This window comes from Atractosteus spatula, chromosome 4 (assembly GCF_055471065.1).
Source record: "Atractosteus spatula isolate fAtrSpa1 chromosome 4, fAtrSpa1.hap1, whole genome shotgun sequence".
Taxonomy (NCBI): Eukaryota; Metazoa; Chordata; class Actinopteri; order Semionotiformes; family Lepisosteidae; genus Atractosteus; species Atractosteus spatula.
Window position 1 is genome coordinate 32,492,606 of NC_142709.1, and position 12,723 is coordinate 32,505,328.

Consider the following 12,723-nt stretch of genomic DNA (forward strand, 5'->3'; position numbering starts at 1 on the left):
AGTAAGCTGTTCCAAATTTACACCCTATGTCTCGCTTATCATACCAGTCAGAAGGTCAGGAGCAGATGATGTACCTCACCACAGCATGATAACATAGTCAGCTTTAACCACCAGAAAGCCTCTTGACCTACTACTGCCTGGATGCCTCGCATTCTCCCTCAAAAGGCCACCAGGTCAATACCACGCCACAACAAGGCCATTCAGCTGGGCCACCCAAGTTCATTCAGAAACGTGAGCAAAATCCAACTCACCTTTTGAAACCGAAAGGACTAGAAGAGATCTGGGAGTAATTGTAGGCATGTATCCTCTTCTGTGCTCCCCCAGCCTACCAGCAATGAGTCACAAGATCAATAAAATGACACATTCTGAGGATTCAGAACAAAATTCTGAACTTTCAAACCCACCAACCTACATTCCATGCAGGTTTTTAATCATGGAGAATAAACCAACACAGGAATACTCTTATGCAAAGCACGAGAGCCACTATACAACTAAAATCAAACAGCAGGCACACTTTTTTTTAACTTATGCAACCTGTGTTGGGAGGCCCAATTCCCAAATTATTCTCAGCGCCCATGTATATAAAGAGGTTACATACCTTTACGAAAAAGTGCTTCACTAGTAACTAAAACTATCAGCAATGCAAAGCAGAACTGTGGCCATTCACAACTTAACAGCTGTCAAAAGATTTTCTTCCAGTCAAATTGGCATTTGTCACTCTCATACCAACATACAAGATATGAAAGGTGTATCACAGAGTTGGAAAGCCTTGAGATGAAAGCACATACATAGAAGAACAAGATTAAATATTCTGCTCATTACACATGCATTGATGAAACAAACATGGACTTTAAGGCCTGTTAAGGGGACAAAAAGATTGTTGCATTCTTCTTTTGTGAACAACATATACTCATTAGCACTTTAAGTATCATGTAACATCAGACAATGTACACAGAAGGCACCCTAATGAAGTTAAACTAAGAAACATCTCCAAACCTTTCATTAAAGCCAGTTTAGAACCAAAATCTTTTCCCGACACAAAAAGGAAAAACTCTCCCTTTCCTGAGGACCCACAATGGCTACACAGTTTGTACTGGGTGAAGTAAGCCATCACTGCAAATGCATGATCTAATTTAATGCAGAAATGGAAAAACCTACACAGTTTCTATAGGAAAAAAAATAAAAACGCACTCCAAGAAAGCCATTCATCTGGGGGAGCTTCTGAGAACAGAAAAATAAGTTCCACAGAAGGGGGGGGAGTTCTAGAACACAATACTAGTAAGTAGAAGCTCTGTTGTACTGAACTGATTTTAGTGAAGTACACAGTCATAAAATGTGCAGCCTCACAGGCCTGACTGTTAATGCTGCTTTCTGTGGACATCGGTGGTCGTTTCATTTGCAGCTGGCTGGACCTACAGCAAAGGAGATGGTGATGTGCAGTAACAGAGGCCTGTGTCTGGCATCTTTTGAGATTTTCTGTACACTGACATTACAGCCTTTTTGGGCTCACTGGACATACAATACTTGTCCTCAGGAGAGCAGAAAAGACAGAAAAATCCACGGACTCTAGGAATCATTCTTGCTGTTCTGTGAACTCCAAGGCTATACTATCTTTTCTGCGGTATGGTGACGAGAACTGAATACAGATTTCTTCCAGATCTGGTCTTACTATTGTATTATAGGACTTAAATATAAACTCTCCTGGATTCAAAAGGAAAACCGCAAAGTTATCTTTACATTTCAGGGTTATAATGGCATTGACGAGCCATGGTAATGTGTACAGGCTTAAATTTACATCACAAAAGAGACAAAGGTTCAATGTATGCTTAGCTCCGTATTGCCGTTATTGTTTGTGATTTAGAACAAGACAACAAAACATCTGGTGATGCAAAAGCAGCCCTATTACACTGTAAACACACTTAAGATCAAGCAAATTATGACACTAATTTAATAGTTATTTCATGAAGCCAATATACAATTAAATATGTTTAGATACTTATTGTAAAAAACTAAGATTCAGTCAATTGTACATCACAATAAGTACAAGTTGTGGAGCAGGAGCAAGCATCTAAGTATTGCAAAAAAAGAACACACCAACCAACTAAATCAGACTCACTAATTTTCATGTTTTGCAAGAGTGCTTTCCATTATTTTACGGTAATTCACACCTAAGAAAAATTTAAGCAGGACCTATATCGCCTGAACAGCTGATTTGAATGAGCGCAATTGAACTGAATTCAACAAATTGACTCCGAGACTCTTTTGCCAACAAATACTACTTGTTACCTCAACATGCAGATCTTGTTTGAGCATTTCTAGGGGGGAAATATCTGCTGCACAGCCTGTACATCGCGCTGAATCACATCAAGAAACTTGTCAATGGCACCAGTATCGGTGGCCATGTTTATTACCCATCTCTAGCTCTCGCGTTTCTCTTCTGCCTGCGACAACATGATGACCATACAGCACTTTCACAAAGCTCATGATTTTTCACTGAATTTGACATTTGTAAAGTTTCACGATTCTGTTAGTTATATTTTACTTTGTTACAGAGATTCAATAACCAGTCTGAGAAATTGGGACTGCCGTTCCCCTTTAAAACTCCACAGGTTTTGACGTATGCCCAAGCACTCCAATTACTTTTGCATTGCCTTCTCAATTCAATTGCCAACTAATGACCACTTTAGCTACTCTGCAATCTCAACAAGCAATCTCCACATGGTTGTTTAAAAAAAAGAAAACTGGATAGTTTATTAATAAGTGATAGTTTGTCCACCTGCTCAAACTCAGAAACGTCACGGGACTTTGCAGCACATGAAAGTGAAATTGGAGGAGGCTCAGTCAAAGCCCTAGTTAAAATTTCAAGCATGCTGAAAGAGCAATCAGTTTCGGAATCCATCTTTAATGAAGCTTTGAGTGCGGTGACCTGAAAAGTAATGTCACTCTGGCAGTGTCCACTACTGCTAAATTTCTGATGGCTATAAACTCTGACAGAATTAATCACCCCCTCCCTAGAAGGACTTGGGCTTATAGTCGGAAATGGTTCAAATACAACATGATATCAAGTACATCACAGTGAATATTTTACATAAAATCAAAAGACCGTAAAACAAAATCTACTATACCCCTGCTTTGAAGAATGGATCAGGATAGCACATTGAGAAATAACAGGAGTTTGCAATATAAATATTTAATATCACAGAGTAATGCATGAACTTTCCTTAACTTTGCTTTTCAGCATCACACCTAAGGAAAGAGGGCCATGCTGGGGCATGAATAAGCAAACTACACATTCTTATTATTCCACACACAAATTCTGACAAAGATTAGTGTTCTTGAACAGACAGAACGACTTTTTTAAAACTTCTGCCTAATAACGACTCAAGTAGAATAGATTCGACACAAAAATTTCACCCTTCAGATGAAACAATCCATTTCTGTTTTACGGTCACAGCTCAGGCCTGTGTGCTGCCACTACTCTAATTCATAGACCTTTTTTGTTTTTAATTCTGCAATAAGATTATGCAGTATAAAGTGTATACAAGGGAGCAGAGATACAATGTGGAATTAAAAAGCCGACTGTGACAGCAGCTCTGGATGCAGTAAACCCACTTACTGTCTTTGACAGGCCTCAGCATTATTCTTTGAAAGAAAACCTGTTGTTTAATGTTTCGAAACCATCCACAATCAATCGGTCAGACGAACCCAAGGGTGCGAAGACTGCTTTCTGAATCTTCTTTCACTTTGATAATACGGAGTTTGATAGCAAATTTTGAAACGGTTTCTTGTGATTAACCTCAAGAGAGACAATTAAGGCAAGTCATCTTGATTGGATTTTAATCTAAGGTGCATCACATCAAGGACTAATACTACTACTACAGCGCAAGTACAACTGGGTGCTTTATCACAAAGTATCACTTAACAGTCATCAAGACTGCATTAATGTCAGCCTTTGGTTAACCTTTCTATGGGAGTTTGCCACATAAAAAAGGGAAAGGCACTTTTCAACATTTGATCAAGGGAAATATGCAAGTTGAGCTAGTGTTTACCTGGCCACTTTCTTCAATGAAAAACCTAGAGCAGGCTGTTGCTCGCTGTAACCAATGGCACAATATGGTAAAGACCATGTATCGTTATTGTGTGTAGGTTAATTTGTCCAACAACATTTTCACACTACTTAAACTTTACATTTGCTGCACAGGTAGGATAAACATTTAATGTACAAGTCAACAAAATTAAGATTTTGAACATGCAATTTCTTATGGACAACATCTAAAAAACGGCAATGGTTATAAACAATATGCAGTTCAGAAAAATGTCAGGATCTTCTGGAAATCAACAGACCAGCACCCATTAAATAATACAAGGAGACAACAGGTGTCCACCAGGTCAAAAGGCTTTGAAGTGCACTCATGCTTGGAGGGCTGAGGGCTTTAAAGAAAATGATGGTCACCTTCAGCTTAGATCACCTTAAGCTACACCTGAGTCACTCACCTGGTTCAAATCACCCTACTCAAGACTGTCCAATCTGAGATGTAGAACACTAACAAGGTGTAGGACACACACTGCTGTCTTGGGTATCTCCATCACAATCAGGAATTGGTGCCAATTTACTCAAAGCTTCTACTGTTGTGTATAGAACTGTACAAAAACACAGTGCTTTCCACAGTCATAACTTATATTACCACAATACAGCCTAAGTTGGCATTAAGAAATCATTCATTCGCATTCAGAAACTTCCACAACTCTGACCGCAGCCCTGGCTCTCCTATCTGATTTTGTGTAGTGTCCCTTTCTCAAAAGGACTGCTAAATTCACCTAATTATTCCAACATTCCCCTGACTATGCTCACTATAAAACCAGCTGATTGACTGCCATCTGTCAAAACACATAGGATAGAAAAGAGCAGAAACTGTCACTGTAAAATATGAATGCCGACTGCGCTCCATTAGTAATTACATAACTGCAGGTTAGGGTGGAGCCATGAAGAAAAAGGAAGCTACTGTACCAACTACAAGTCAAAAGGGACAACAGTTCTTTTGTGCTGGCTGTATGCTTTTAAAGAGAATGACGCCTCATCCCTACTATTAGTCAACAAAATATTGATTAACCTTTTAATATCAAACTGACAGAAATGACTGTACTTCAAATCATATCTAATTACAGCACCACAGTTTCAGCATAGGCCTCTGAAGTAGACTGTCAGGCTATATATATTGCCATTCTTGCTGATGAACAAAGACGGCAACAAAATGTGCCCTTCCACCATTAAACTGCCTACTGCCCATCATTCATTTCCTTTAAATCATGTACTTGAAGATCTAAGCACCTTGTAAACGTGTTCCTATTTTGATCAATCTTGTAACGGTAACGTACCACACCGTAAAATGACTACAACTAACTATTCAACCCACTTAAATGGGTCATCACTTAAAACCCTTCGAACCAGCGCCATTCACCAAAAATCTCTTGAAGCGAGCTGGACAGTGAGAGGAAAGCCAAAAAAAAAAATCAAAAAAGGGGGATGCCATTTTTACATGGCTTCTCTTCTTGTTCCTGGGGCTACAGGCAGGAACCCCAACTCAGTCCGCGCTGCCCAGTAGGCGAGTGGCAAAGAAGCATTAGAGCCAGACGAAGGACCCTTGACACACTACAGAACAGCTGATGTCAATCAACCTCCTGTGAGACCGGGGAACTGTAACAAGAAGACTGCAGCACACAAGAAACCTACTGGATCAGCTGTCACCTGCAGAACACACCCATTATAAAGTATAGGAGGTATTGGGAGTGGAGTCAATACAGAAAATGTAATGAAGAAGGCTCCACGGCCAAAAACGTTGCGTTTTCTTTCTTCTCTTTTCAGCATGGAATAAACCTATTACTTGTTCCTTTGCAGCCTACGCATCCTGACGCAGCTACCCACCTGAAAATGTAATAGTCTGCTTTAAAACATCACATTTTGCATACAATTTGATACTTTTAACTCCCTTCTCACACCGTATTCTGAGACGCCATGCGATTTAAAAAGAATGAGTAGCAGCATCGTTTTGCCTTGACAGATGAACCTTCACCCACATGAACCCATCGTTTTAACACCACCAGGTGGAAGCCACGGTTCACCATCAGTTTGTCTTTGGAAGCTGAAAGAGGTAAGTCAAAGTTCCAACCAAAACTCTCTACCTCAAGAGTACCAGACACTGGTGATTTTAATCATCACAGGGCTTTAAAAATAAATCTTTCCCCATGCTATTGCTAATGTGTAAATTTCATCCTGTTCAGTCCTCCCATTTGTGTGTTGGTTTTAAAAGACCATGAGCACAGCACCTGAAAAACTGCAAACGTAGAACTGCGCTCTTTATTTGCTGAAAGAATTGACAGTAGATGAAGGGTGGGTTTGCAGCGTTTGCAGTTTTACGTTCTCTATCCTTGATGTACTGTTTTTCCTTCACCACTCTTTTTTTTCCAGAATTTTTCCCCAGACATCATAGTGCAAGCCCAGAAAAGTGCAACTGACAAAGACTACAGTTGTCAATTACTCTTAATTTGGCTAGACAGGTATTTTAAAAGCATCTTACACAGATTTCAGTTATCTAGTTGATCTTCATACATGTGTATTCTTGAACCCATTTGCTCTACTGGCTTTGGTGAACCAATAAGGCTACAAATCCAGAATCATCCCATCTGGGATTTCAATCCACAGGCCCTGCAATCCTACCCATCCCTCCACACTGCCGCACTGCCTGACAGCCATGCTTTAAAAACTTGAAATACACCACCCCCACACCAAAAAAATTACCAAGGAAAGAGCTTGGTTTGAAATTTCTAAGATGCCTCCTGTGTCATTCTACTTTTTGACATACCAAACTATCACCTTACTGCTGGGCACACTGAGCCATATCAGTAACATGTTAATTTTATACATCGACACAAAAAAGCAGTTATCAGCAGCACCCAGCCTCCTAGTGCTGAGGGTGCCTGCGACACACCCTACATCTTAAATGAGGTGGGTCCGTGATTGGAACACATGAAAGCTCACAACGACGATGACACGCAGAGTAGGAGGCTTTATGGCTTTTCCCAAACTGCTACCAAACCCCAACCACGCAAACGAGCAGTATGAAAGACTTTTATACACTACTCCTCAACTAATGGAAACATTTACACAAATCGGACTGCCCTCCAGTAACGGACCACTGGTGAGTCTCTTCTGGCAGGTCGGCCGATTACACAATCCCTCCCACAGTCCAGCCTGCTGCAATGATTTCAAATCAACCCACCACTGCCAATTCAAGCTTGAACGACTGCTTACATACTGTTGGGAATGGGCACAAAGAAACAGGCTCCATTATACTTTTAAACTACATCACATCATCTTTCATCATGCAAATTGCTGCGCAGCTTACGGGAATTAAGACAAAACTAATATTTTCCACATCACCGTTTGCCTTTTTTTTTTAAATCTCACAAAGGGCGGACGTGTGTGAGAGAATGCCAGCACCGGCGTCAGGAGATAAACGAAACACAGGCAGGTGCTTTTGGGCCCTGGATTAGCTGCAAATAAGGAAATACAATTAACCAAACTGTTCAAACGTTAAAGTCGTAACACTCATTTAGTCACTTTAGAGGTGTGCCAATATTTCAGGGGAACAGTGTTACAAATGAAAAGTGAAGCTTGAAGGTGCAGTTTTAATACTCATTGAATCCTCAACGACACTCGCAACGTCTGTTACTAGGTTTGTACACCAGACAAGTCAGAAATAAGAGGAGGCTGTTCGGTCCACCTGGCCTCTTAAATAGTGGCCTATCAACCCAAGGATCTTATAGCCAAAGCTATGGCTTTATCCACATGGCTGAGTAGTTTCTCCCAGACTTCCACAACTCTTTGGGTACTTCCTGTTCTCAGTTCATTTCGAGGATGTCCACTACACTGACTTGCCTTTGAAGACTTTAAATACCTGGAGCAGGTATTTGTTCACAAAGGTTAATGCAGCTCTTTATGGGACACAACCAGGAGAATGGTTTTATGGTTTGTGCATCTATCTGTTCAAAATCCCATGTGAGGAGTTTCTCTCGACATGCAGATGGGACACAGCCTAGTATCGCCAAATAAAAGCCGAGATGATCTGACCTTTTCAGACAAAAGCACTTACGAAGCTGCTGAAGTGTCAGTCTTGTATATGAAAGAATCAAATGACTACCAGCTTTCTTATTCTGCAAACAACCCTTAGTGTCCTCTCCATAACAAAGGGAGTACTGTTCCTTACATTCCGTTTCTGAAGGACAGTTTTAATGAAATCTGGGCATGGTCATTCCGAGAAAAGAAAAGGCAATAATATTTGAACTGCTGTTAAAAATTCTGTCTCACACCCTAGCCGAAGTACGGAAAAGTCTAGAAATCCAAAGAATCGTGCAGGTGAAATTAACAGAAATAAATGAATGTCCAAAGAATCGTGCTGGTGAAATTAATGGAAATAAATTAATGCTTGACTTGTCTGCGCTGATCGACATGGCCGAAATACATCATACCTGAAAGAACAAATGACATCATTTCTCAAGGTTCTTCACTAATTCCCAGCTTCACGTTTTTGCTGTTAGGATACAGGCCATTACCGTCACTCTGACAATATACAATATTATATGCTTTTGAACTGAATTGCTTCTATTTACTTCAATACGCCTAGGTATTTTCTTGGAGCAAGCTGGTGCAACACCTTGTTCAAGGGAACACCTGCAGATCCACTGGAGTCTGAACCAGCTATTGTCACATTACAAGGCCAGAACACCACACAATCCCCCATTAAATGCATGTAAAATCACAAAGTATTAGTGACTTTCACACAAACGGCACGTTGTGAGAGTGAAAGGCCTTGCAATATCACTCGAGTGGAGTATGAACCTTCTCTTACTTTTTGATTTGTCGCATTTTAGATATTAGGTTAACAGCACTTTGGCTTTGTCACTCAGTTTTACTACATGCTAATGACGGGTAGACTTTGGTTCATCCAGGCTGAAAACGATGGAGACCATTTTTTTTCCCCCTCTATACACCACAGCTGTGCCATTCTCTGCTTTTGTCCATAAGAAACTGTCCGGACACACGGAAACATTTTTAAAAACATTTATGTAATTGTGAACCTCAAAATGTGAAACGGTGCCTTATAAATAAAATTGATTAACTGATGCTTCTCATTTCAGTTGCTAGTAGTGGCTTCATAACTAAAAATATTTATTACATAGGCTACACGTTACGCCTCAATGCAAATCTCAGATTACCTCATTTCTGTTCACAATTGTGAACTACCAGGCACCACGGCAATGTCATTTGGTGTTTACAGTCAGGCCTTTGATCACTAATGTTATTAATAACTATGTGTACATCTGAACAGCCTCTTTCAAGTAAACAAATGTACCCACAAATCAGAAAGCACACACCGTGACAACATGCACCAAATCATCAGCCACAGCACACTGCATTCTGGTTCAAAAAGACAAAGCACATCCTGTGCAGGACAGACGGTTTGCAATCTGGGGGCAAGCTATTCCTATACTAAACCGACTCCTGTATTGATTTGTGGTCTGCTGGAGGAGAAGGCCAGCATGCTATACTCAGTATGTGGACCGTAGTTCACCTCATCACGCTATACGTTAAAACTCTCAAGAGGGCGGAGCAGTAAAGCTCTCCATAGTTTTCACTTTCTTTTAGCAAAACCTGTGCCACGATCACAGCAGCTCATTTTCAAGTTTTTGTCGTGATTTCACACTTTTTGGTCACGAATTTTCCATTTGCATTCTCAAAACACATCCGCACTCTGAGCAAAAAGGCAATTACAGGGAAAGTCTCATTTAATGTTTGTTTGGTGGGGAAGAATAAGTTAACGACCATCATGTGACCACATGCAATCACATGTAACGCTTCACGCCGAGATGTGCGTCAACTAATACAACAACCCATTCATAACGTAAGGGGGGGTGGAATGGAAATGTTTAGTATGTTGGGATGAAAAATCGTAAGATTGCGTAAACCATTCACTTAATATACGAAAAGGCATATTATGCCCAAGTTAATAATCAAGACAACATGATCACCCGTGCACCTGAGCGAAAGCTGTCAGCGAAAATCAGACACTGCAAAATCACCGTTACCACAAAAAAAATGTCCCGTCAATGAAAAGTAAGCGAAAATTACGCTCACGGCACAGGTGAAGCGTTCATTTATAAACGGATGCAAGACTGGCATCTCTTAAACCATACAGTAATACAGCGTTTACTAAAGTAGATATCCTGTTCGTTGTTCTGAAAGGTATGCTACTGCTTTAAAACTTAATCCCCGTTTCGAATAATCTTGGTCTGGATTTATCCCTTGCCAAGCGTAATTACACAACACGGATAAAGAAAGCAACGGATGAGTTCCCGCAATAGTTCAAAATAAACACTGATGAAGTACACACAGTGTTATCTTCAACAGCAAACACTTTCACTTTGCAAGTAGCATGCAGAGAATTGCTCCATTGCATACGGTCGAATTTACACTAAGAGTTACGCGTAACATTCATGTTTCACACACAGCTGTCCATTACCATATCAAGGGCCGCCTACAGATACAAGGATTTTAGAAAGGGTTTAAAATGTTACACACATTAAGCACAAAATCTATACAGATTAAGCAAAATGCTTCTGCAAAACCACAAGATTGACTGAATCTTGTACATTGAAAACAAAGGTTTAAATGGAAATTATGAATGTGTCAAATCCCACCTACTGCTGCCAGATGTTGTAACTCAATATTGTCAACGCCTTTTTTTCTGAATACGTGCAGTCTCTCCAAAACAAGACCTTTTAATCGAAGTGCATTTTAAACAGTCAACTAAAATGTATAAGAGCAACCCCAGGCGAAACGGTCACTCGTTTTAACTCTTGAAATCGTGAATTATCTCCCAATAGACCCGGCTGGTGCACCAGGACAGTCATTTTCAATTACAACAGCCTAAATTGTGCGCTCAGGAACATCCCTAAAAACCTCACACCTAGTTTGCAAATAGGCACACGATTAAATTCGTGAAGCCATGAACATCTTGCGTCAACGTCTGTAATTAAAAAAGAAATACAGAATGCACTGCATTTCATGGTACAATCTGAATTTTTACATGGCACTTACTTTCCGATCACCTCGCAGAGCTCGTATACATCTTCAAACAGCACGTCGTCGTCGGCCATGGCCCAACAAGAATGGGGAAATTATCCCCCAATATGCCCAGCCAAAACGGTATATTTAAAAATAAAACAAAGGATCACAATTCTGTAATGCTGTTCTTGGAATGGGGGAGGGAAAGACTGGGAAAATCGCGAAACGCCGTTCGGTAGCTTTCCGAATTCCAATAGGCGGAAAATTACTCCTTTCCCCCCCAAAAAAAGCAGAGGCGCTCGGACTCCGGCGATTTCTGCGTATTTTAGTCCGTTTGTCTGACTCGGTCTCCGGCCCCACCTTCTCCTCGTCTCCCCGGCTTCAATCCCCAATCCCCCAGTTCTGAGGCTGCAAACTGAGATTTTCAAGCGATTTAAAATAAACACTCCGCCTCTCCTACGCCTGCGTCTGCGTTGCTCCTCGGTGTAGCTGTAGCTAAAGCTCTCCCAGTCCACGCTGCGATGCCTCTATATATAGATTTATTTCTTTGAAATAATATTGCACAGGATTAATCCAACAAATTGCGATACCCTCCTGGGCGTGCAGCTAGTTTGCACGCCGTGCTTGCTTGGTTTCCTCTTAAAAGACGCTCATTGTCTGTCTTTTCATGCACACGCTTTTTTCCCCGTGTGTGTTCAGGTGTACCAGCGCTGTAAAAAAATGGATCTCCCAGTCTCTTCTCCAGTTCGCCGCTGCTCTAGTTTTCCTCTCTTACTCCGCCACTCCGCCGCCGCCACCGCCGTTGCTGCTGCTGCTGCTTCTGCTTCTGCTGCTCCAGCTTCCAGAAACGGCAGGCTCCTCCCTCCCAACCTTACGAAACTGTCTCCTAGAGCGCCATTGTGGCTCCATCGGGAGCCTGGGAATCCTGCAATGCACAACGCAGCCCGGGGATCCAAGATGGTGTACCTTTCGCCTTTTTTATTAAACAAGACGCAGTTTCCTGACTCCTTAATAAAACCTTGCTCCCTGTCCACCAATCCAAGGTAGCAACGAAAGCCTACGGCGCACGCGTTGGGCACCTTATACCCATCGGGTGACGTCACCTCTTTCCTTCACAAATGCTTTTCTTTTTCCACCCAGCCAAGCAAAAGCAGGGACTAGGAGAGACGGCAGGAGAGGTGGCTGGTGACTCACCGCACCTGGATGGGTCAGGGGAAAGAGTTCGTTGCTGATGCGTAGCAAAAGCTTACACAGCTTATGCGAAACAGAAAAGCTAGTTAGCGAAGGCAGCTTGGAGTGTTAATAGCTCTATTTCATACATCGTTGTGAATAGAAATATCCACTTGGAATATTGTTAAATGTTTGCCACTTTGTTAATCATTGTTTAAAAGCCATTTGTAATTGAAATATTGTAAACAAACTTCGAACCTCTTCAAATTCGCACATACTGTACAGTGAAACTACCGAATGCATTTTCTTCCTATAGCGCTGTAACCATCGTGATGACCTGCTAGCTCGTCTTCTGGAGCTCGAGTCTGAACACGAGATGACAGCCCTGCCACATCACATCACATCACATCTTAATGACCCCACCTACAACA

At 41.3% G+C, this 12,723-nt stretch overlaps 1 protein-coding gene across 18 annotated transcripts in view; it reads right to left on the reverse strand.

The window, feature by feature from the left end:
- Nucleotides 1-11,954, reverse strand: part of caska (calcium/calmodulin dependent serine protein kinase a) — a 263,444-nt gene extending 251,490 nt beyond the window's left edge. For 17 of the 18 annotated variants that reach the window (XM_088915068.1, XM_088915064.1, XM_088915054.1 and 14 more), the window contains exon 1: nucleotides 11,156-11,952. In XM_088915068.1, the coding sequence (XP_088771194.1) occupies nucleotides 11,156-11,214 (59 nt within the window). In that variant the 5' untranslated portion in view covers nucleotides 11,215-11,952. Of the gene's footprint in view, nucleotides 1-11,155 lie in introns of all 18 variants that reach the window. The other variant, XM_088915059.1, reaches the window with a different exon arrangement.
- Nucleotides 11,955-12,723: the final 769 nt, after the last annotated feature.